Genomic DNA, 25700 nt, shown 5'->3' with positions numbered 1-25700 from the left:
AGTGTGATGAAGGCAGATAATAATTCATTTTTTATCTTGGTTTCCAACTTTCCAATTCTTCTTTAGAAACAATAGTCTGTCCACATGTGCAGATGTACGAGTCTGCTAGTCCATCCAATAGTTGTGAGTAAAACATTCTCAGACCTCAGTTTTAACAGTCTCATGCAACATGGGCAAAGCAGATTATGAGAAATACTGTCGCGAGGGGATTGTGTAACTTGGTTCCAAAACTCTGAACATGTTTCTAAACCCGTCATTTTGGACAACACTGAATGGCCGCAAATCCTTAACAATAAATTCAAGAATGGCTGCCGAAATATCTCTTGCTCGTTTTGACGACGAAAGTAGAGTAGTTGTTCTCTATGCGTTGACCAGTCACATTACTTGCTATTGGATGAACCTGTGTGCACTGCCGGGGCACGATAACCTGCGAGGCGTATTAAGTAACCCGAGCGTTGCCGTACGGTATTGTCTACACGTGTTTGTATGTGGCTACATGACTCTGAGTGACGTTTTCAACAAGGATGTATATTACAGATGACATCACATGCTCTACGAACTTTCTGGTGGACGGACGCCAAATGGAGAAATGAATGTGTGTACGACGAACATGATCTATTGGACTTTTACTGTCTGTTTGTGCTGCATTCCTCTGGTGGTCCTCTGTGAAACTAAATGTCAGTATGATCAAGGTATGTACATGTTTGCTATGGCCCATCAAAATATGTGACACTGCTGAAATCTACCTGCGAAGTCTAAGCCAAAGTGTGGTACAACATGAATGATGTATATTTAAGTAAAGATAGGAAAAGTAATCGAACTGTACCACGTGTTTGTATTCACACCGAAGTGTGAGTCAGTTTAATTTAAGTCACGTGGGCAGTATTTCAGCTTTATTGTGACTTTATCAAGTTAAACAGTTGTAAAGTAATACAGTAGTCCGATAATTTAAAAAAAACTGCCATCGAAGGACAGAATAACATATCAACTAGCATTATATCACATATGTGATTTAAAACTAGTTATAGAACATTAAAACTGCCTGACTATTTGGCACGATGTATCAAAATGGGGCAAGCAACATAGGTGAGGACACTGGGGGGACTACGTGCACTTACAGTACCTCTGCTTCCTACATGGTTCCCCAGTCGGATTTACACATTTTACTAGGTACTGGCGATTGTAGTAGGTTTCGCCGGATTCTCAAAACAAACAATTATTCAGCACTCAAAATGCAGGTAGATATAATAACACTTTGAAAGACGTGGTCTTATATAATAGGGGTGCCTATTGAGAGGGAAACAACTATTGCGATAGAGATAGTCTATTGCAGCATCCTATTGCAATAGTGTCTTTCTCCCTGAATTGTCTTCAGTTGAAGTCATTTCCCAAATAAATGTATAGTTTACTAGTATATGAAATAAAGAAGTTGAAGTAGTTTCAGTCTTTTGAAATAACTGACAAGAAACTTGAAACCCGGATCAAGTACATAGTTAAAACAAAAACTCCATGAAGCTGCAAGTCTGTACCCAAACAATAAAAATCACTGATCAACATAAATATTTAATAAAACTAATCTGGTACTTCCTGTATTTCGCACTGTGCATTTATCAACGGATGTCAATTACTAAACAATCGATAGTCACACATATACTATCGATGCATCGATAGTTTTCCGTTTCTATCATCGATTAATTGCTATCGGGGTATCCACAATTGCCATCCATCGATAGTTCGATGCATCGTTACAGCCCTATTATATACCCTCTCGGGGGCAATAATTTTACAATGCTTCAACCCCAATTAAGAGCACAGCCACTAACAATCTCAGCTCATAATAATACCCTACCAATATATAAAAGAAGACATTTATATCAAAATTCATCTAAAAATTCTATTTCTTTTATGATAAATGATAACATTACTAACACGATCCCTTACTGTTATTCGCATTGACATATTTATCCCTTGTGATGAAAAACTCAACACATTCAAGCAAAACATGCCTCACTGTAAGCTCTTTCATCACAAGGGATACAAAACGGAGGATCCTCACCTCAGTAAATACTCGTGTGTCTCTCGCATGCATGGCCAATACGACATCATCGCATGATGACCTCTTCAAATCTCGACCGACATCCCAAGAAGGTGTAAGCGATAGTTTTCATCAGATCACGGATGCAATATCTTATTCTAGGCTTTTAAGCACTATATGTGATAAAGAGTTGTGTCGCAGATTTGATGAGAGTTGCTTCAGCAGCAGCAGTGTCAGCCTTTGTTGTTGCCAGTAATTCCAACACGACTGGGTACCCAACAAAAAGGGTATTGGTCAGTAGCTAGATCATTGTATAAGTCAAGTATTTCGATTAAAAGTGAATGTTGGCAAGAAATATTGTCGATGGCTTGAAGACAAGAGAGGGAATGAGAAAACAAATGAACTGTTTATGTTTAGACTGAGCATTTATATACTGAACAGCTGTTGGTATAGCTATTGATTCCACTGAGAACATTGGTAACCTGGATGATATGGTTTTGGATCCAATGACAGTAGCACTAGCGACTGCGTCACCATCCTTGGATCAGTCTGTGCATATAGATTTGTAAGTATTGTAATTGTTGCGTAACTGAAGATGTTATAGCTGGTACTTAAGTTCATTTGTGTCTGATTTCTTTAGTTTGGCTAACGAAAGATCCACCTTCTCCTTTACCATTTACCATGAAGGAAATGACTGTATCTGAGTAGAAAAAAAATGTTCTTTGGGTTAAATTTAAATACAGAAATTTCAGGTTTACTCTTATTCCTGGAGGTGGAACAAGTGATATTTTTCTTACAATAGAGATCCTCGTAGAGTGGGTTAAAGACACATTCAAGAGCTGGAGTAGATGGATTAGAATTTTGTTTAGCCATGTATTGTAAGGACTTTTTATGCGCCACTCTTTTAGTGAGGGCTCACCAGCTTCCACAGAGAGACATCCATTCGCCTCACGTCTTGATGATGGATTGTATCCAGTAATCATAAATACCATAGACGATGGAGTCTATAAAAACTGGCATACTTAACATCTTTCATGCCGTCCAAACATAATTCGGCGTATTTATGCTAATATTTTCTACAAAAATTGGATACTGTTTGTTTTAGATTGTGAAAATTTGAGTCCATTTTCAACAGACCATTTTTGGATTTTATTTAGGCAAAGCTGAAGCTGCCTTTCAATAGTGTTCATACATATGTGTTTGCGACGACAAGAAACATTAGTCATCTACATAAAACCGATCCATCTTTATGCTAAAGATTGTGACAGACAAAATAGGATGGCTGCTCTGATGCTTATGTAGTGAGAGGAGGGACACCTACATGCTACTTGGCTGTGTGGAATTGACTGTTCACTTCTGCTTCCATTCAAGATTTTTAGAATTCTCACACCAAAGCACTCTGAGTGTCATTCCTTGGGCCCGCCATTAACGTATTATTGAAGCCGTTGTTTGTTATCATCATACCCGTATGTTTACCTTAAGCAGTACGTTGTTGTCACCTGAATCACTTCGGGTTTTCCTCCCACATAATGTAAATACGCTGACAGTGTGATATAACTGGCAAACCCGACAAAGCGGAGTGAAACCCAACTGTGTTTGCAGAATCCATTTTTACGAAAAAGGTCCAACTCGTATTTCATGCGTGATCACAGGGTGTTAGTATGGTATAAGTATCTCTTCTATCTGAGCCAAGTCGCTCATACCTGTACGGATATCCACCTGAGTATTACCTTACACATCTTCACGTGCTTATAAATCCCAGTCTGTCAACACGTGTGTCAAATTGCTTACATGTAACTTCGCGACTGAAAAGTAAAGTATAGTAATATTTGACATGCAAAGTTTACGAGGGGTAAGATTTATCATTTACCACTTGTGTTTTATTTGATACAGCAGTGATGTTCATAGATTCTGAGCCTCTGTTGCAAATCATCTTTAGTAGATATAAAAGACAACGTTACCTAAGTCAGTTCAGCTATTGTTTGCTGTAGATCGTGACCTTCGGACATGGACAAACCTGAAGAGAGTGCATTGCTATAACGCCATTTTAACTACCCCATTAACGTCAATTTTCAACCCATCAAATATAATTTAATGTTAACTCTTACTGCATTCAGGTTGTATACTGTTGCAGGTACAGCAAACATCAGTAAGGCATGCTATGGATCCGACGGCCTTCCCTGTGTTGTTCACTCCATCAGCTGCAACACTTCCCATAAGATTTCCATCTGTGATGCTTACTACACAAACAATACAGAGTGTGGATCAGGTGTCGCAAATTGCAAGAATGTAAGTCTGGACAATGTGACAGAACATGGACATCAGAGGTTCAAGTTCAACAAGGCGGAGTTGGTCTCCCTCTCCAACAGGTGCTCTACAAAGCCTGAGTGTTGGTATCGAGCTCCCAGGCGAAATGCAGCCCTTACATTCTCCGTTGTCAAATATCAGTGTGTTGAAGGTATGTACGTTTTGGTAGAAGTTGGGAATTATATTTTCCCATCTGGTTTCAAAGAGAAGCCTTATACAATAAATAATCCGATAGTGGTTTAAGTACACACCACATGTTTGTTTTATGTGATTTACGTGGAATATTTGCAAAAGGTAACAGTGTCAGTTTCTCACACCATATCTTACCTCAAGGTCATGCAGTCAAATGTCACAGAGATCCGAAAATAAAAGTAATTAACGCGTCTTGTACTTCATGTGCATAATATATTATCTGAAATGGACTCGACTCTGTCATCAAAACCCTCGGCCTAATAATGAATACTCAAAACCGCAACCAACCCAGCTAACCTAATGACTACATAGCAGATGGGTTTTTTTGTGTGTAAACATACCCTTTTTATACTATTAATTGACAAACACACTGACGAATACATGGCTTTAACAGTGCATTATCAGACAGCGTGTGCTAGCCGCGGGAATCATTGATATTTTATCAAGAGGGAGGTAGTTTGAATTTGAATAGGCATGTCTTCAAAAACAATCGAAACTATTACAGAATATTTAAATATCAATAATGTGAGCTGATTCGTTTCAATGTGTGTGACTCTATATTGACGTTAAAACAATGTAGTTCACGTTAAAGATAATAACGGGGAAAAACCAGCAACGTTACCTGAAAGATTACCGATGAAAGTTTGGCAACTGACTAGTACATGTCCACACTATTTATCACATTACGAATCTAACGGAAAATAACGCTCGTCTCCATTTACATGATGGTAGTAAAATACAAAACCTATTACCCATATTGTGAGTGATGACCCAGTCGATCGTAGTACGGTTATTCTTTGAGCATTTCCACATTAATGGTTCACAGGAAATTTATTTGACAGTTATAACGTGTTTAGAATATTGTTGAAATGATGCTTCCAGAAAGTTCAGGCATAAATCTTAGTTTTGACCGTTAATTTTATATCTTTGAAATGCTTTGTGGAAAGTCCCCTCCGCATTTCCAGTTATTCTATCTAATTTTAAAATCATATATGAGTGTTAAATTATATGTTCGGTATGCATTTCAGCAAGTACGTTCGCAACAGGGATAATAGGCGATGCTACAGTAAGTGGCTGTTTCAAGTACTAAAAGATGCTGGAATAACAAGATTTGCGTATCCCTTTTGACTTTGTAACCATTTTGATGACTACAAGCTACGGTTCTTGCAGGCGATGCAGAGCAACAATTCAGAGGCAATAATGCATTGCAACTTGCATTGTTAGCCAATAAACCTGAAGCTTATTTAAGTCTCCATGCAAAGTTATACAGAAATCAGATATCAGTTTTGGCACATGTGGGATAGTGGGTTTTTTTGCCATTGACGCTTCATACAATGGTAGAGACATCACTCGAATCTGTTGATAACGGTTTTATATAATGTCACACAATGTCAAATTTGTTGATTTTGGAATCAGCAGAATCTTATGATGACTCAACTACGGACCAATTCGGACTGAATCGGAAGAACAGGAGTTGGTTGCAGTTGGTTTTCGCTTAATAAATGTTCATGTCAACATAGCTACTATCACTTACTGTACACCAACATTTTGGGGAAAGTGGATGTTGGAGCTTGTGTAAATACATTGGCAGTATTACATTTTATCTCTCTTCATGAAACATATGTGAACTTATTATGCTAAATTATTAAGGACCGGATGAACCTGATGGGAATGGTACAGATGTCGGCGCAGCTGTTGGTGGAGTTGCAGCCTCTGTCCTTGCTGTGGGGATCATAGTAATAGTCGCAATGTGGTATCTGCGAAAAAGGTAAGGATTACAGAAAAATACAAGAGTAAGTACTTCTGATTAATTGCATTTAGCAGTGGTTCGATGTAGAGACTTGCACCGTTATCAAGTTTGAGTGACTACAACAAAATATATGGGATATTTTACGTTGTCTATTGCAATGATCAGCAGACACATATTGCCAGACTGATCATAAGAGCTATGACCATCTTCCCCAGTAACCACTGCTTTGACATAATCTGAATCAACTGCAGCATGACCAACTTAAACCAGAATGTTTCTTGTCAGGACAACGTCCAAATCCTCACCACCAAACCACAGGGTCCCACAAGCATTACTAAAGTTACGAGATGTAGTAAATCTATAGTTCACCATAGGCATATGAATGCCCTAGCCCTACGACCGCTTTGTGTATTGGGACCGAGGACTAAACAAAAGAAAAACTCACAGAACCCGTTAACGTGTGGTTTCACAAACACCGGATGAACAGACAACAAGAGTATTACCAACTCTTTTTTTAAATAGTATCTAAACAGCTTGTTACAGTTTATACTGGCTTAATACACATTTTGCTGCTTCTAGGCTATTCTCTGAAATGCAGTAAAACGACTCTGAGACTCTGTAACTGTGTGTGCTACTCAAAACTTCTAGAATACCAAACAATTGATCAGAACCATGGGTATTATTAATTTTTCGGTGATAGCTAAGATTAAAAGATTCCAGAGGCTTTTACGCGAATTTACATAATCATCCTCCAAGTTCCATCGTACAAGAATAGCCAAAGATAACAATTTAACGGCCATTTTCTGAAAAGTAATCACGAACGTTATGAGCAACAGATGCTTCCTATAGGAAATAACGTTATCGACCAATTACTTTGCTGCAGTCGATTTTACGTTTTATGCAAAATTCAATTTACATATATGACGATTAGACATGATAATAACTGTATGTGCCACATTATTTTGTTTGCATATTCCATTTCTGATTGGCCTGATGTTTCTCCCTTCAGGAGAGACAATAGGGATGAGAAATCAGCCAGACATCACGATCACGAAACTCAAAGAAAAGCCCATGATATCTCACAGAGCCATTACCAGGAGATGGATGACTCACAGATACGCGGACGTTCGAATGATTATGACTATGCTACTGCTGATGGTATGGCGGCTTCACCAAATACACACTCTTATTTCACAATCGAACCAATCACTGCACCAAATGTACAACACAATCCTGCTACTTCATCCAAGGAAGACGATTATGATTACATCGGAGACAAACCATCTGCCATCAGCAGCAACTACGATACCACGGCTTCGGTTGCCCAGTCACTAGGAACTCGGGCACATTCTCGAGATGATGACTACGGCTACAATCGCCTCCAGGAAGCACCATGCACCAAAACAGTCCAGAATGATTATGACACTACAGCTACCGCAGGCAGCACAGCTGGGAAGGAATGATGACAGGACGCCAGGCTCGCCTAATGATACTGCGGGGAAAATGGGAGATGGCTCTGGTGACTATGCGGTTGCCGGACCAATGCGATGACCGCATATTTAACAAACGTTTGTCATTTTGCTTTGTCAGCTGCTTCTACGTACGACCTACGTCTGTTCTGAGGAAAGTTATAACTGATAAATGTATCTCCTTTTCGAAACATGCAGTCTTGTTTTGCTTTTTTTCTAAAATGGAGAGAAATGTTTGTACTTTACTTTCCACTAAATATACTGTACAATTAATTTAATATTTTATTTTATAACAGTGATGATTAGTTATTTTGAATGAATTAATGCATTAATGAATGAGCGGATGAATCAATGAATGAGCCGCTAGCAATTGCATACATTACTAATGAATTATACATATGGTCTGAAACTATTTTTGTATATTATAGCATATTTTTCCTAAAGTTTAACTACATAACTTTATTTTGTATTTGTAAATAGTTTAATTGTCACCTCATGGTTGTTATAAATTGTGTGTGTGTCTGTCTGTCTGTTTCTAATTTTTTGTCAAAAGGCAGTGCCTTGGGCAGCATTGAGAGGTTAATATGTTATGAGGGAGCATAAGATAAAACTGCATTCAGTTTTGGGCATCAACTGCATCAATTTATGCCAACCGTTCCAGTCACGTTTTCCTTACTGACATAGATATCTAAATTTCATCTGAAATCACGAATATCCGGAACAAGCCAGCCAATACTAGTAACAACATGTTTGATTTACCACTATCGTATACGATACACGGCACAAGTCGTGTTTTACCAGGGACAATATAATAGAGATTATATGATCTGTGGTCTTTCAAAGTGAGAAGGGGGAAGTTGTGAGACTGTACATGGGACTCGTGACTGGCATCTATGCATGATTCATTGTTGTTACAGTTACCGAACAGATAAGACGGGCATGCTTGCCGCAACAGGATGTGTGGTATGGCGGTAATCAGGTGTGTGGATGTGGGTTCATGTATATGATGGTATTTATCTGAATATCATCCAGGTAAAAACTGACGTTTATATCATTCTGGCTAGGCGACTAGGACACAGAGAGAGAGAGAGAGAGAGAATTGATGAAGAAGACACAGCGGTTGCTGTTGTTGAAGGGGCTGCGAAACGTAAAACAGTAGAGTATTAACAAAACGTTTAAGACGTTAATGGGGTGCATAACATGGATTTGACGGAGTGTTACATTGTTACATATACGTTTGCCTTTACACAACTTAGGTCTTCATTGAGCAAAGCTGTACTAACGCACAATAGGTCACATGGATGATAATTGGCACTTCGTTCTACAGGCATTTCTGTAGTATAAACAGATCATGCTCCAATACCGTATTGATTTATCAGTGTAGTTATGTTTGTTTGTTTGTTTGTTTAGCGCCACTCTCAACAATGTTCGAGCTATATGGCGGCAATATAAGAGAAATGAAGCAGATTCCTGTAGATTGATGATATAAGTATTACCACGGTCATCGATACCGCCGTTAGGAAATGCTATTTTTGTAAGTGGATGTCAATCAATACTGCCTTTAGGTTTTATATTTAGAAGGGGGTTTGCACTGCAGTATTTATTTTAGGATGTCTATTGACTATTTGGAGAATTTAGTGTTTGTGCTATCCTCTCATTTCCCTTTGTTCCTTTCATTTGACTATCAGTTTACCACTCAGAACTATTCGTCGAATCATATCTTGTACATCCACTTATGTTTTCTGTGCAACTAAGAATTAACTACAATAGAACTAAACAACCATTTAGCGTTGCCCTATAGATGTGTTGCGTATGTTGACCTGAACAAAATGTCAGAGTGAGTAAGTGAGTGAGTGAGTTGAGATTTAAAGTCACGTAGTGACTAAATCAAGTAATGGATTAATAATAATTAAAAGTAAATAATAAACAACTGTTAAAGAAAGACAGTAAAACAACTAGACTATCACAGATATAAATTATAAACTAGTAAATAAATCTAAAACGTTTTAACTATAGAAGACAATACAATATAAAAAGAGACTGTAGATCGCCAACAACTGAAGGTAGATCACCATACTAGGGACCATTGGGACAGTACCTTTACGACCTGGGTGGTGGACCCTAGCTGGATTTACACCATCCCAACAGCCGCGGGCGATTGTAGGAAAATTTACCCAAAATAAACCTCACAAACATACTACGTTTGATATATCCTGGTAAGTTGAAATTTACTTTGAATGTATTGGGACTTACGTACCGCTACACGATGACAATAATTGTATAAAACTCAAAACCCCTATGAAGATAAAGCCACTAACCATCTAAGTGGCTAACTACCCATAATAAAATATGTATCTATATACATATTATGAACCAAATTTATCAATAAATTCTATTTCTTTTCAAAATGACAATTAACATAGATTGCTAAAAAGATCCTGCATTGTTTTGGTACTGAAATATGTATCCCTTGTGATGGAAAAATCAATAAGTCAAGCAATATGTCAGACGAAGAAGCATATGGACTAAACACTTACGTTTACAAATACCGCACGACAGCGGACAGAATTCCACGGATATGTCAGGGTCTGAACAAGCCGCTCCAATAGCTCTGTGACAAGGGAACAGAGACTGGTCACGGCATGAGGACGGCGGAGCAAACGTCAACGTTGCTGAAGTACCTACGACGCTGATGGTTGTCGGTGAAGTTGTAAGGAGTTGCTTTATGCCAAGACAATTGTGATCGTCGCAACAAAATACACACTCTGTGTGCCCTTTGTCTTGAGTGCAGTCTGATGGATACAGATTGGGTGGATGAATGCACTATAACATAGAGAGAACACATGGATGCTGAGAAAATAGACGCTACAAAACCCTTTCCACATCAATAAGAAATGTTTGCTAAAAACAGAGTGAATTGTACAATTTTGACTACATCATGAGTATATATTTGTTTCAGCAGTATTACAGCTGTTCGATGTTGTTTGTAAACCAATCGAGTCTGGTCTAGACAATCAAGTGATTGTCACCATGCGATATCACACATCATGTGTTTATGAATCACTATGAAATAGTGATGACACCAGGTGATAGCAAAAAGGTGAGCGTATCGTGCCAGGTAGGTGGCACCCGTCATAAACATATGATGAGTCTACTCAGTCGTTGGCCTGAAATAATTTGCTGTAAGTCAAAAGAGGGAATTGCATCGGACCTCATTCTTGTTACTGATGCATCACATTTAGAAATTTCCTCCATATGTCTATCATAAAACTTGAACGTTGTAACCTTGATCAAACAACTTCCGAGCAAAAGTGGTATGACGCTCTTTGAAATCCTGATAAAAAGAGCACATTATAACCCAACTAAACTGAATAATCCATTGGAGTGCATACCCAATTATCCTTTATAACTACACCTATCTAAACATACATCATCAACAATCCATAGGCATCCATACTGTAAAAAAACAACAACCAAGAACACGTTTTCCTGTACACAAAATACTTACCGACGAGTTGTGTTCCCATCGGTGTTCTTAATTTCACATGTCTGAAGGGAAAGTATTATATTTGTATATCACTAAAGCCTAAAACAAACAAATTCGTTTCTTTTTAAATTACTGTAAAATTTTACTACCACACCTCATCAGACAATTAAGGAAGTATCGATAAATGTAAGTAAGAAGTTTCTTTAAAATGTACTCACTTTGTGGTGAGATTTACAGGGTATGATATTGTCCAAGCATCTTTGAGGGTCGGGGGCGGTGGGGTAGCCTAGTGGTTAAAGCGTTGGCTCGTCACGCCGAAGACCCGGGTTCGATTCCCCACATGGGCACAATGTGTGAAGCCCATTTCTGGTGTCCCCCGCCGTGATGTAGCTGGAATATTGCTAAAAGCGGCGTAAAACCAAACTCAGTCAGTCAGTCAGTCTTTGAGGGTCGTGTTCGTTATCACAAACTGGGCAATGGATCACACCAGGCACCGTATCTAACCCTGAAAAAAATTGCACATTGGATGAGGATGACAATACATGTATGTAAATGGCGACAATGGCATGTCAGGATGAAAGACTAGTTTTAGTGTTTTCACAAGAGGAATATGTACATATACACTTATCGATTTGCAAGGGATAGTCCCAGTGACCCCAAATAGCTTGGGGATGTTCTTGCGTATATTATCAAATTAATTGTATAAGTTTCAAACAAACACATTAAAAATTGAGACGTAAGAACAACTATGAACATCTGCTATCGATGTCCCATAGCACATTGATGAGAAATCAAGTATATTAGTTATGTGTAATATAGAGTCTCACTTAGGAGAATATCCATCACTTATTATTATCATACACATATGGGTTGTCCTTGACTATTTTGGGGGCGGTGGGGTAGTCTGTTGGTTAAGGCGTTCGCTCGTCATGCCGAACACCAGGGTTCGATTCACCACATGAGTACAATGTGTGAAGCCCATGGCTGGTGTCCCCTGTCGTGATATTGCTAAAAAGAAGCGTAAAAATAAATTCACTCATCCACTCCTTGATGAGCTGGACCATGAAATCTTCTTACCGTGTTGTATGTGTGTCATCCTGGACTGGCAGATGTCCCCAGTACAGCACACCGTGCACCTGTCCCTGGGTCCAAATGGGTGTGTCCCTCTACAGTCAGTCGTGTCTTGCAGGTCATCATAATCGCATCTCTATATTCATATGACATATTTTCACATAAGGGGGGATTTTATATGCTACATAGACCGTGGTATAAGTTTTACATTCTACCATGGCTACGTGAAATGCTCGAATTTGATTGGTCAAGCCATAAAATCAGACGGTATCAATTTGGATTGAAAATGCGTCGGATTTCACGGCGCTTCACTGCGCACGTATACAACACTGCCGCACTACTTCAGCTTGGCCACCAACATGACTAATATCAACACAACAGACGTGATGGAAATGCTGATGAAACATTTATTAAACCGCGAAAAATACAATTATACGATTTCTCCTCCACAATTATTAGGGGACCTCACTATCATAATTATTACCTTCTATTATAAAAATATTCAAAAACAATTACAATACACAACCCCAAACATAAACAAACAATATCTAACATATAGATCAGAAAACCTTGTAAAAATACATCCCTATCTATCCCTATTTGTGCGGCAAAACGTTCGTAAACATTTACCTACCTGGTAAATGGTATATTTGTTTCCGTTTAGAATGGGAAATTCGCAAGATAACGGTCAAGTGAAACACAAAATTCGCCACTCATACTCCATCATGTCCCGTTGCATTGTTCAAAATGTCAAAAACTGAACCATGAAAATTCAGTTCTCTGCCACCTTCCCCGAAGGCTGTCACTGTTATGTTCGTACACTTTGAAAAGCTTGGCCACAATCCAGTCCCAAATGATGAGAACAATGTTCAAAGGAATCCCAAGTTAGTCGCATGTACACAAAGCTGCACTGTCACTCTTCCTCGCATGCCGGGGTAGAGGCACGTACGTGAAATCATGATCGACACCCGCCGGTCATAAAAGTCAACAGTCTTTGATGAGTTACAGGTTATAAGTCGATCAGAAAAGGATCTATTCTTCGATTCTGCAGGGTTCAGGTCAGTCCAGTATTTTCCACTGTCACTTCGAATTCCAACCTTTCGCAAAATGTAAACACTGGCTCGTCCGCCATTTCAAACTGTTGCGTAACTGTCTACTTCCAAGAAAATAAGTAGGTCAGACGATTCCATTATACTGTGGCCAGGGGGGTACAGTTTTACGGCACACAAAACAATAAGCTGGTTTCGGTCTTGTAGAGTTATGATTATAAAAACCAAGCTCTTAGGTGTTACATTATTGCATTGAATAAACAGTAGTTTGTTTTCTTTTGACAGAATATTTTGTATGTTGCAATCTTAAAAAAAATACGAACAGAACCTACCACTCCTTTATCAGACGAGTTCAATTCGTCTCTCATCCCATGCCGGATTACGCAGTGTCTTCCGCAGGGCGAGGAAGTTCGATGTTAAATCGGTTATGGTAGAATGGAGATAAACATAGTGTGTTTGGAAATTAGATGAATGTTAGACCGAATTGATACGCGTTCGGCTTCAAATAAAATTTAGAGACTATCAATTCGGTCTAACATTCATCTAATTTCCAAACACAGTACGTTTATCTCCTAATTCATGAATGCACATTTACGATGTGACACATTTCACTACAGATTTACTACAGATGTAGCAAACGTCCCTGTAAGGCAACTGTTGCCGAGACCAATTCAACTGGAGACAGAGTGCCAGGCAAACATAACCACAGCCACACAGCAGAGGCAGGCAAAGTTGTTTCAGTCCAAGTAAGAGCTCAGGTGAGTAGTACTTTCTATTGATTGATTCCTAATTAGGATTAGTTAAATTGTCAATTGAACATCCTAAATTGTTAATTGATAGATGTTAACGAATTGAACTGATTCTTAATTGGATCAATCAACCTTGTTGTTATAGGTGAAGAGGACTGCAACGCAAGACCTGTTTAAGTCTGCCAGGTCAATAGCTGAGGGTGTCACCAGCGATATGGTAGATCCAATACTACCATCCGGGAGCAGAGACAACCCTGAATATTTAGCTCGTATCGCCAACAGATGTAGAGACAAACTTCGGCCAAAGAATCCGAAAGATTTGGAATTGGAATTTGAAAGTCATACGAAGATGCTGCACGTCCTACCCCGTCCACCCCAAGTCCGATGCATTATGATGGATTTCGAAGCTGCCACATGGAAGGTATTTGATCGACTCCTCCCCGGTGTCAAGCTACGCGGCTGTGTTTTCCATCTTACACAAGCCATCTGGCGACATTGCCAGGAACACATTCATTCATTCGTAAAAGCATCATATTTATATAGCCACATTTTTCAAAGTCATCTTCTGTTTTTATTCATGTCTTGAGAGCGTCGTCACAGAAGCTGGTTGATCTCTGTGACTACATGGAGCGACAGTGGATGAGTCACTCCAGCTTCCCAGTATTCAACCAGTCAGTCCGGACCATTTATGAAATTGTGTGAACTATGAATGAATGAACTTGTGTAAATTATGAACTAATGAACTTGTGTAAATTGCCATAATGTTGTTTTTGTTAATTATGTGAACTTGTGTTGATTAAATATATGTATTGTCATTACATGAAAACTTGGCTACATGCTTTATTAATGTTCTGCTGATATTATGCTATATGTGTCAATAAATAATGTAAAACCTTTCTAAACTTTTTTTCTGTTCGGCCCATTTGACTTTCACCTCGGCCCTTTTGACTTTTTGTCACGGCCCTTTTGACTTTCACCTCGGCCCTTTTGACCTTTTCCATCGGCCCTTTTGACTAGGCACTTCTCGGCCCTTTTGTCCTTCGGCCCTTTTGACTAGTTCCCACCCCGATACACACCTTGGAAAAGATACATGCATTGTGATAGATATGAAGGTGATATAACACATTGATCAACTCTAGTACTGATCATCGCGGGTTGGTAGAACTCACAAAATATGGTATGAAAATGAATTATCTATTGGGGACACACAGACACCCCCCCCCCCACACCCCATCCCCCGACACAGAGATTTTAGATATGATGTATATTGCTCAACTTTCATGTCAATTGATAGTCCTATCATGTTGTAAGGAAACCAATAAGTCTGTGGTTTTAATTTAAAACAAAATGCAATGAATTCCGACTACATACTTCTTGGTAGATGCTGCAGCTCTCTGTTCGTATCCGACACTGGTTCACATTATGCACACGTTGGCAACTCGGACATTGCAGAGCCAACACAGGGACTGTCAACAATATGTTATGAACAACAAAATTAACATGTGATATAAAAACATTGAATTAGCATGCTTCATCAAGAGGGTATGCAATACAAACGACAAAACCCTTTCCACAGCCATTAGAAATGGATTTTACAAATGTGACTTCATCATGAGTATATGTTTGTTTCAGCAGTATTACAGCTGCACGATGATGTTTGTAAACAAATCGAGTCTGGACCAGACAATCCAGTGATGCAAAGCATGAATGAAAGCCATTTTGTAGTATTTTCGAGGAATATTTTTTTAGGGTAATATTTGATTTTAAGTGCATGTCATGACGCAGGATTATGTTTTCTGGGTAGTAAACAAAGCCTGTTTGCTTCAGACAAACAGATGGTCTTAAATGCTACGGATCTGGGAGAAACCTGCGACCAACCAGAGGTATCTGGTTACTTGCGCCTAGATCAAATTTATTAACATCATTCCCCAGTATTTGTCCCGACCACTCACTTATTGTCACATTTGCTGGTAAACGAAATATATTCTCTTTTTTTTCTGGAACATAAAGTACCACAAAAAAACATGCTAGTGTTCGTGAGTAGGATTTCAATATACTACAATAATATGTCACTTAACTAAATTGCACATGGTATTACTGGAAAGTGATCTGGTGTACATTACATTTAGTGTTTAACAGACAATATCTCACTGGAGCTCGATATTCTACCAACAAAATGCCATTCTAATAAATGGCACATGGTATTACTGGAAGGTGATCTAGTGTACATTACATATAATGTTTAACAGACAATATCTTACCAGAATTCAATATTCTACAACAACATGCCATTCTAATGATATATACTACAATAATATGTCACTTAACTGGATGGCACATAGTTTAACTAGGAAGTGATCTGGGGTATATTACGTATGGTGTTTTACAGACTATGTCTTACTGGAGCTCGATATTCTACCAAGAAAATGTCATTCTAATGAATGGACCATGGTACTACTGGGAAGTGATCTAGTGTACATTACATATAGTGTTTAACAGACAATATCTTTCCAGAACTCAATATTCTACAATAAAATGTCATTCTTATGAATGACACATGGTATTACTGTAAGGTGATCTAGTGTACTTTTATTTACATTTATTTGTTAACAGAAAATATCCTACCAGAGCTTGAGCACACGACCACGGCAAAGTAAACCAGACAAATGTCACAGTGATCCATTGCCTTCGATTTTTTCCATTGACCTACAAACAGTTAGATCACACAATCTACTTATGTATCTACCTCATGTGTGAAGAGGTGATCGGAAAACACGTGTTGACCTTTACAATGTGAAAAGATCCAATTTCTTGGTGTGAAAGTCCGACCTCCAAGGCATTACTATTTTAAGGATTACAAACAGTCATATGTGTTCATGAACGTATCGCGTGGTCCTAATATTAGATGTCATACAGATTAGGAAAGACCTGATCAGAAACTTCTATGACATATTGACGTAGATTTCTACAAAGCTTCTAGCTCGGTTAAAAACGTACATCGATATTTGGATTACTATACAAAGGCAAGTGTGTTGGCATTGCAAATGTGAATATGTGCACAATATAGACACATAAATATATATTTGCTGGAACACATACGTACAATGTTGAGTGAGTAAGTGAGTTAAAATTTAAAGGCACTTTGGCAATATTTCCGCCATATCGTGATTAAAACAAGTTGTAGATTGACAATAATAATAGATAGATTATAAATTCCTGTCAACGAAGGGAAGTCAAATATCTAGAAAATCACAGATATAAATCATGTAAAACTAGTAATTAAATCTAAAACATTTTAACTATAGAGGACAACACAATATACAAATAGGCCTTAGATCGCCAACAACTGAAGGTAGATCACCATACTAGGGACAATGGAGACTTGCAGTACCTTTGTTTCCTGCGTGGATCCGAGCTGTATCCTACAATATAGAATAATGCATTCACAACTATGCATTTTGCATTCACAACTATGCATTAAACACTCAGACAAATTGTAAGAATAATTTACCAGGTAATCATATTAAAGAGTACATGTAAGATCAAAATATCTATATGTAAATAACCACTGGATTTTTCCTCCTGTAATCTCCTGCAAACACTTATCAAGGCACTATTACCCAACTGGTGTACGAGATTGGGTGTTCAAGCTAGCCCACCTAATCCAAAATGTTTAGATCGATGTTCATAATGTCAGTCACTGGATGGTCTGGTCATGATTTGATTATTTACAGACCGACGTCATACAGCGTTTGGGACATTATCGCCAATTTGTTGTACTTTCCGCAATTCATACAGGTGAGCACAATTACACACCATAATGCCTGACATAAGGAAGTGCAATAAAGTATTATGGGGTTTCTATTCAAAAAGAAGAGAACATTATAGCTGATACTACCTGAAAGGGCACATTATCATGCCGGTGCTTACTGTACGCTAGGTCATATGTAACCGTTCTGTGAACACCTGTTGTTGTCAATGTTTACGTTTACCGTTACTTAACGGCATAAGTTTGCTCCTAGTTCGTTTTGATTCAAATCACATTTAAGTAATACTATGATCTCTTTACTACAATACGATACATGTCTTTCTCTGATATTATATGACAGATACTTGTAAGTGTAGATTGAATGGAATACTATGCAATCATATATACTATATAGTCATGTTATTAATTATCCAATTGATGGCTATTACTCTTTAGTATTAGAAACGTATTGTTTTTTCGAATCTGTCATGCCAGATTGACTATGTCACAGATCAATTTCCAACGACGCCAGTGTACACTTCCAGCACGAGACAGTCAACACTCAATGGTATCAAAGTATGTCAGTCTCATCCAGGAAAAAAAAAATCTCTATGCGTTGACTAGTCACACTGCTTGCTACTGGATGAATTTGTGTGCACTGCCGGGGCACGATAACCTGCGCGGCGTATTAAATAACCCGAGCGTTGCCGTACGGTATTGTCTACCCGTTTTGTATGCAGCTACCTGGCTTTGGGTGACGTTTTCAACAAGGATGTATATTACAGTTTACATAGCATGCCCCAGCTACTTCCTGGTAGGCTTATTCTACATGGAGAACTGAATATCTGTTCGACGGACATGAGCTACTGGAGTTTTACTGTTTGTTTGTGCTACATTCCTCTGGGGATTTATGCAGGTAAGTCCTCAGTGAAACTAAATGTCATTATGGACAAGGTATGAGCATGTTTGGTATGGCTCGTCAAAATATGTGCCTATAGCTTGAATATTGCTGAATGCGGCGTAAAATTAAACTCACTCACCCAGACTATGTGACACTGTTGAACCCTATAAAGTCTGCCCTGTGTAAAGTCTGCCCTGTGAAGCCAAAGTTAGCCTTCTTCGCAGGCTATGATGAATGTCGAGTTCGTGAACGCATGATACCTGTATCCTTTAACGCGTGTTTTAAATGGACTAATAGTCCCTTGTGTGTGAATTTTCAAGAAATGTTCATTTAAACATAGCAGTGTTGCCTTAGAGACCTGTGCAGGTCTGTAGCAAAATGCGTTACAGTTTGTATAATCAACAGAACCCTGAATGGAGTTGCAGTGCAGAGCTCAAGAAGCTTATAACTGAAAGTCGCTTCGATTTCTCGATTTCCTAGCACAATACATGTGGGTATAATCTAAACAATACACAGTTGACACATGAACAATTTTGGATTGTCGTCCCTCATAGAGCTTACACGCCATGATATAAGTGAGAAATTATTCAAAGCGGCGTAGAAACTGATATAGAAACTGAATTCAATTTTACAAAAAGGGCCAACTATCCTGGGTTATCACAAGGTGTTAGTAATGTGTTATCTAACTATATTCTTTTTGAGTAATGTGATAGTATTGTCTAACTTTGTTCTGTTCGAGTAATTGTTAGTTTTGTGCTATAATGTTCTGTTTGAGTAATGTTTTTGAATTATCTATTTATGTTCGGTTTGAGCAATGTCGTTCATACCTGTACAAATATCCACTTCACCATTACTATAAACATCCTCATACACACGAGTCTCAACTTGTCAACACATGTGTCAAACTACAAACGTGTGTACATTGGAAAGCTAAGTAATATTTAACCTTGTGAGAACGTTATGTGGGGTAAACTATGCTGGTAGATTTGGGGAAACATTTACCATTTACCTCTTATTTGTTACACCAGTGTTGTTCATATATTATGAGCTCCTGTCGCAAATCGTTCTTTCTTTGTAGACATTAGTGTTGGGAATTGGTTAAAATCGCATAATTGATGATTGGTTCATTACAACCGGGTTGGTTTATTTTGCAAATTGCTCATCTTTAAAGGATGACTAGTATGTAAGGAACATAAATTTCTTGGGGGTCTTTAAGATAAATTCAATCATGACTTGGACGAGCCTGTAGTGCTCATGAAATGTAACAGACAAAACCGACCGTGTGAATATGTTGTTAATGCAAAAAGTGTTCCAGAATTGTTTGTGTTCGATAATGAGAAGACATGATCGATTGCTTGGTCGTTTAGTCACTGCGACCAATCTTCGATTATTTCAATTAATCGGACCTCCACTAGTAGACGTACAGGACAATTCTACCAATCAGTTCAGACCAGTCAGTTAAATACGATGCAGATTGTGACATTCGGAACTGGAAACGACCTTTGCATTTATCTCATAGATGTGTAAGGCCATGTTCAACCAGGCAACTAATTTAATCCTGAGTTGACTTTTGATGCATTATTGTTGTGATATGTTGCAGGCACAACACACACAAGTAAGGCATGCTATGGAGCTAGTGATCGTTCCTGTAATTTTCACAACATCGAATGCAACAGCTCCCAGCAGATTTGCATCTGTGATGCTTACTACACAGACAATACAGAGTGTATCTCTGATTGCAGCAATGTAGACTTTGACAACGTGACAGAAGATGGACATTACATGTTCAGCAAAGAGGACCTAGACTCTTTATACGTGAAGTGCTCTACACATAGTGAATGTGTGTATCATGCTCCATGGCAGGGCACAGATCATACATTCTCTGTCGTGAAATATCAGTGTGTTGACAGTGAGTCGCTAAGAATTTTATTTTGACGTTTTGATTACGAAGATATGCTTTCCAGCGTACTTATCGTTAAGAAATAGACATATGAAGACATATTATTTGCACATCCTGAACTCATACGTTTGATGAAGAGTTCCAGTAAAACATATTCAGAACAATTATCCATATATATTTAGAAATCCTTTATTCTCAGAAATAATGTACTACTATTCACATATGAATAATTGTATTGTACTACAGTTTTGTGGTCTTTCAGCATGAAACAAAGATTGAACATGTAGTAATTATTAGATATGATCCGTTAGGCGCAGTGTTTTGATTGTATATCACAAGTTTGTAATATAGCTTTTCTTGATTGTTAGTGTTTTTGCGAAAGTTACCTGTGTCTATTATTTCTCCCACCCTATCTTTATGTTCAAGGTCGTGGAGTCAAATGTCTCAACAAATCCGAATTTGAATTGCAAGGTAAGAATTCGCTTCGTGTACTTCAATAAAGCTTCTCTATAATGTACTCTAATCATCTTACAAAAAACAGAAACTCACATTCGATCTAACAGTCTTTGTTTAATGATGACTTATAAATGACAAGCCCACTCAAAATACTGGTTTTACATAAAATAATCAAACCACCGTTTGTCTCAGAGAGGAGCATTATCACAAAATAGTTCAAGCAGCACCAGCGGAGTAGAACTGATGTTATTACAGTCGCAGGCACATTTCAGAATCAGTAATGTGAGCAGGTTCATATCAGTAGCTGTATGTTGAAGTGGAAACTATTATATTCGTGACTTTGAAGATGATTCCCGCTCACCGCTTTGTAACGGAGCTCCTCCTATACTATTCATCACTATTCGCATCTTTCCATAACGGAAAAGAACGCACGTTAACATTACGCTACTTATTCGTATTGCTAGCAGAGATCCAGGCAATCATGGTGTGATGATCTCTCGTGTATTATCACAGTTATAGCTGACTGGGGTCTACTGAATCCAAACTAGATTTGAATATTACACATCTCGGGAGATCGACATTGATGAAATTCTGTTTCAAGCAAGAAAGGGGAAAAATCTAAACTGAATCTAACTGAATATGTCTTTAAACGTCATGGTGGAAATGTCTGAAGACCTACTTCGTACTGTGAACAAGGCCATCGAATTGTAAAATTATTTTTAAGAAAACCTAATCGAAGGTTTAGATTACATTTGAGGTATTAACAGACGCTGGAAGAACATGAGACGTGTTTCCCCATTGCGTTCATGTGCCAATTGTAAACCATTATGATGACGACTCGCTATTGTTCTTACAGGCATTACGGGATTTCTGAAAAAAATGATATATTATGTCATTATGATAAGTTAAAGAGGAATCAACATTAGAATGATGTCATGACAAATATTTACTGATCTACCCATATACGTTTCAACATTACTTTCCCTTTTACCCCAATGAACCAGTTTAGGCAATTGAATGAGAAATCAACGCCTTCAAATAAGCTCTTCGGAGCAAGTTGCCCATTCCATTCATATCTTCATTAAATATAGTTAAACCAAATCAAATATTGTGAGAGACATCACTTGATTGGGATAGTAAATAGTGGTCTCGGGCATTATTCGATTCCGGAGGGTCTTAATTCGGTTGAATCTGAATAGCAGGAATTTGCGAAATTGGTCTTTCCTTTAAAAAAGGTTCATAGCAACAACACTACCTTTGTTCCTGGAGATTACTAGCGCTTGCTGTACACGTAGTATTTAAACACAAATAACTCCGTGATTCGAAACTGAGATAATTGACTTACAACTACACTTGATTTGATACACAAATGTTTTGGGGAGGTGGAAGCAGGATTAGATGTCAAACAATCGGTCAATTTTAGTGGACGGTTCTTGTGTTTGGTGCATGGTATTGTATCTCCTTTCATGAAACCGTGTTACCATGATGCCTTGTTGAAGGACTGGGTGAACCTGATGAGGAAGCTGGTGCAGATGTCGGCGCAGCTGTTGGTGGAGTCGTGGCCTCAGTCGTTGCTGTGGTGATCATTGTAATAGTCACAATGTGGTATTTACGAAAACGGTAAGTATTACAGTAACAGCTTTTGTTAGTTGTATTTAACAGTGTTTTGATATGGAGTCTTACATCGGTATCAAGTTTGAGTGACAACAACAACATTTTACATTGTGATAAGCATCAGATAAATATTGCCAGACTTATAAAGCTAGCTATGGACATCATTCCCAGTAACCATGGCCTTAATCTTAATCATCTGCACCATGGCCAACTAAAACTAATATCCTCTCAAGTCAGGAGGACTATATCCAGCATACACCAGCTCAAAACACAACTTCAGCTTGACAAAGTCCAAATACTCACAACCAATCATCAGAACTGCACAAAAAGAAAACTCTCAGGCACCATTAAAATGTGACAAACCACGGATCAACAGAGAACAAGAGTATTGCATCTCATTTGCGTATAAATATCAAAGCTTGCAACAAACTCTTTCCGACGGCATATAAACAGGCTTAATCCAATTGGCGGTGTGCTCCGTTGTATTTTGTAACTGATTTTGTTGATGGAAATCTGCTGCTTGACACAACATGCCCGGCGTAAGAATCTACACATCGGGACACTACTAAATTGAATGCAGTTAACAAAAGGTTATTCTTAAAGTTGAGTTACTCATCAACTTCTAGAATTTGAAACAATTGATGGGGCTCATGAGTTTTTAGTAGGTATGTGTAATACTAAATGGTGTAGCTAATTGCGAAACTAAAGTTCGAGAACCGAAATAACAATAACCCATTCACTAAAGATTGAATTACTTGAATTAACTACAATCGTTTTTACCTTGTATGTAAAATTCAAAACAATATTTCACGATTACACAGTCATGTATTTTCCATGATATTTTGTCTTCACATTACATTACATTTCTGATTAGCCTGATGTTCTTTCAAAACCTTTCAGGAGAAACAATAAGGATGAGAAATCAGCCAAACAGCAGGATCACGAAACTCAAAGAAAACCCCATAATATCTCACAGAGCCATTACCAGGAAATAGATGACTCACAGATACGCGGACTTTCGAATAATCATGACTATGCTACTGTTGAAGGTATGCCGGCTACACCAAATACACATGCTTATCTCACAATCGAACCAATCACTGGATCAAATGCACAACAGAATCCTGATACTATATCCAAGGAAGATGATTATGACCACATCGGAGACAAACCATCTGACCTCAGCAGCAACTACGATACCACAGCTTCGGTTGCCCAGTCAGTAGGAAGTCGGGCACATTCTCGAGAAGATGACTACGGCTACAATCGCCTCCAGGAAACACCGTGCACTAAAACAGTCCAGAATGACTACGACACTACAACTACTGCAGGCAAGGCAGCACAGCTGGGGAGGAATGATGACAAGACTCCGAGCTCGCCTTATGATACTGCGGGGAAAATGGGAGATGGTTTTGGTGACTATGCCGTTGCAGGACCCATGCGATGATCGCATATTTAAACACGTCTATCAGTTGGAATTGTCAGTTGCTTCTCTGTACGGCCAAGCTGTGTTATGTGAATTCATCTCTTTTTGGAGACATAGAATCTTCTTTTCTAAACTGAGAGAAATGTTTGTGTTTTACGACAACGCATATACTTTCGACAAAATGTACTGTACCATGAATTTAATACTATTTTACGAACATTGATGATAAGTAATATAGAATGAAAGAATGAATAACATTATTTTGTATTTGTAAATAGTTTCATTGTGACCTCATGGTTGTTATAAATAAAACGCTGAATTATCAACAACATTGTTTCTACTATTTAGTATCATGTCATCATGAAATGAACATCGCGAAATAGGTTTTGTTAATGTTCAAAAGAGTAGAACAAAATTACCCAACCCTTTCCAAATACAAAATATATCTGTTTCTAATTTTATGATAAAAAGCCACGCATTGAGACGCACTGAGAAGCTAAATATTGCGTGGGAACATAAGATAAATTCATGCATTTAATTTGGGCATCAAGTGGATCATTTTATACCAAGCGTTGTCGTCATTTTCCTTAACTGATATAGATATTTCGCCTGAAATGACGAATATCCAGAACATGCCACCTAATACTCATCACCTACTGGACAAACCATAGATTTTTACGACAATACTGTCTCTCTGCACATCAAGCATGTATACTGGCGATCTAGCAAGCCTATATATCTGCTAATGCACGTGCCCTATGCTCGATGGCGTACATTTCGAAATTATTGCTGGGACCCTGTATTTACCTGTATTCTAAAGAGGCAGGCATTAAGACATTTAAAACCACTCTGATGCATTCGCCTGAAGTATGTTTATTGTCTCGTTCACATATTCAAACGTTTTCCTCATGTTTGATAACAGAAGTTTTTATATATTTATAACATTTGACGCTTTGCACAAGGTATAATTGGATGAGGTTTACCTATCCTGGTAGAGATCGTTTTCTAAGTGAATCGACACACACATTTGACAAAGTATAACAATCAAAGTGACTATCCTTACATTTAATAGCTCCATAGGTTAACATGTTTGCAATGTATGTGTTTAGAATAACGTGAGTGTGTATATATTTAACCAACTGCTATATCCCTTGAGGTAGGGATGGCTAGAAAAACCCTCTGTCGGTGTGTGTCTTCTCTCTTTAATTATACTATTTATTGTGGTTTACCCTCACTATACGTCCATCTATAACTCACATATGTACGCAATCAATACAGACCCTACCTGAACACAAACACTCATGGGCAAAATATCAAGTTGAACGCATTTGACCCTATCGTCATGCATTTCTGCCAGAACATAGTGCAGCTTGTTTGCACGACTTGTGAGGTTCGTATGTATTCATCCTTGTTCTGATATCATGCTGGTTTTATAACAATCAGATCGCTACTATGTGTGAATCACAATCTGTTCTTTACAACAGTTTAAACATTTTCCTGTTAGACATGTATTTAAGTGAACACCTACTGGGTTTGGCGATATGGG

General features: G+C 38.2%; 3 protein-coding genes and 1 long non-coding RNA gene across 6 annotated transcripts in view; 3 read left to right on the top strand and 1 right to left on the bottom strand.

The window, feature by feature from the left end:
- The first annotated feature begins 564 nt into the window (after positions 1 to 564).
- The window catches only part of LOC124265724, a 202363-nt gene continuing 177227 nt past the window's right edge, over positions 565 to 25700 (top strand). Inside the window, exon 1 of one of the 2 annotated variants that reach the window (XM_046700542.1) lies at positions 565 to 658. In XM_046700542.1, coding sequence (XP_046556498.1) covers positions 590 to 658 — 69 coding nt within the window. In that variant the 5' untranslated portion in view covers positions 565 to 589. The remainder of the gene's footprint in view (positions 659 to 25700) is intronic. The other variant, XM_046700548.1, reaches the window with a different exon arrangement.
- Positions 6185 to 7934, top strand: LOC124265732. Its single transcript, XM_046700563.1, has 2 exons — positions 6185 to 6302; positions 7294 to 7934. The coding sequence occupies exons 1-2, from the start codon at positions 6283 to 6285 to the stop codon at positions 7745 to 7747; spliced, it is 474 nt and encodes a 157-aa protein (XP_046556519.1). The 5' UTR covers positions 6185 to 6282; the 3' UTR covers positions 7748 to 7934.
- On the bottom strand, positions 7871 to 25140 carry LOC124265737. Its single transcript, XR_006895518.1, has 2 exons — positions 24445 to 25140; positions 7871 to 8245 (listed from the first exon to the last, which is right to left on the bottom strand). It is a non-coding gene; the product is annotated as an uncharacterized LOC124265737 (long non-coding RNA).
- Positions 18581 to 24485, top strand: LOC124265729. 2 transcript variants are annotated; one of them, XM_046700556.1, is made up of 5 exons: positions 18581 to 18773; positions 20359 to 20667; positions 21085 to 21129; positions 22614 to 22734; positions 23629 to 24485. In XM_046700556.1, exons 1-5 carry the CDS (start codon positions 18653 to 18655, stop codon positions 24173 to 24175), a joined length of 1143 nt encoding a protein of 380 aa, XP_046556512.1. In that variant the 5' UTR covers positions 18581 to 18652; the 3' UTR covers positions 24176 to 24485. The 2 variants fall into 2 exon arrangements, with proteins under 2 accessions (XP_046556512.1, XP_046556513.1); XM_046700557.1 differs by lacking the exon at positions 20359 to 20667 and having other exon boundaries at positions 18584 to 18773.

The sequence above is a fragment of the Haliotis rubra genome, unplaced genomic scaffold (assembly GCF_003918875.1).
Source record: "Haliotis rubra isolate DU_JTF1 unplaced genomic scaffold, ASM391887v1 Scf990, whole genome shotgun sequence".
Taxonomy (NCBI): domain Eukaryota; kingdom Metazoa; phylum Mollusca; class Gastropoda; order Lepetellida; family Haliotidae; genus Haliotis; species Haliotis rubra.
Note: the sequence above shows the minus strand (reverse complement) of the source record. Positions and strands in the feature narration are given on the sequence as shown.

Coding starts and splice junctions, on each gene's coding strand:
- LOC124265732 (XM_046700563.1), top strand. CDS start 6,283: ATGTGGTATCTGCGAAAAAG. Junction 6,303..7,293: donor ATGTGGTATCTGCGAAAAAG/GTAAGGATTACA, acceptor TTCTCCCTTCAG/GAGAGACAATAGGGATGAGA.
- LOC124265729 (XM_046700556.1), top strand. CDS start 18,653: ATGCCCCAGCTACTTCCTGGTAGGCTTATTCTACATGGAGAACTGAAT. Junction 18,774..20,358: donor TCCTCTGGGGATTTATGCAG/GTAAGTCCTCAG, acceptor GATATGTTGCAG/GCACAACACACACAAGTAAG. Junction 21,130..22,613: donor ATCCGAATTTGAATTGCAAG/GTAAGAATTCGC, acceptor GCCTTGTTGAAG/GACTGGGTGAACCTGATGAG.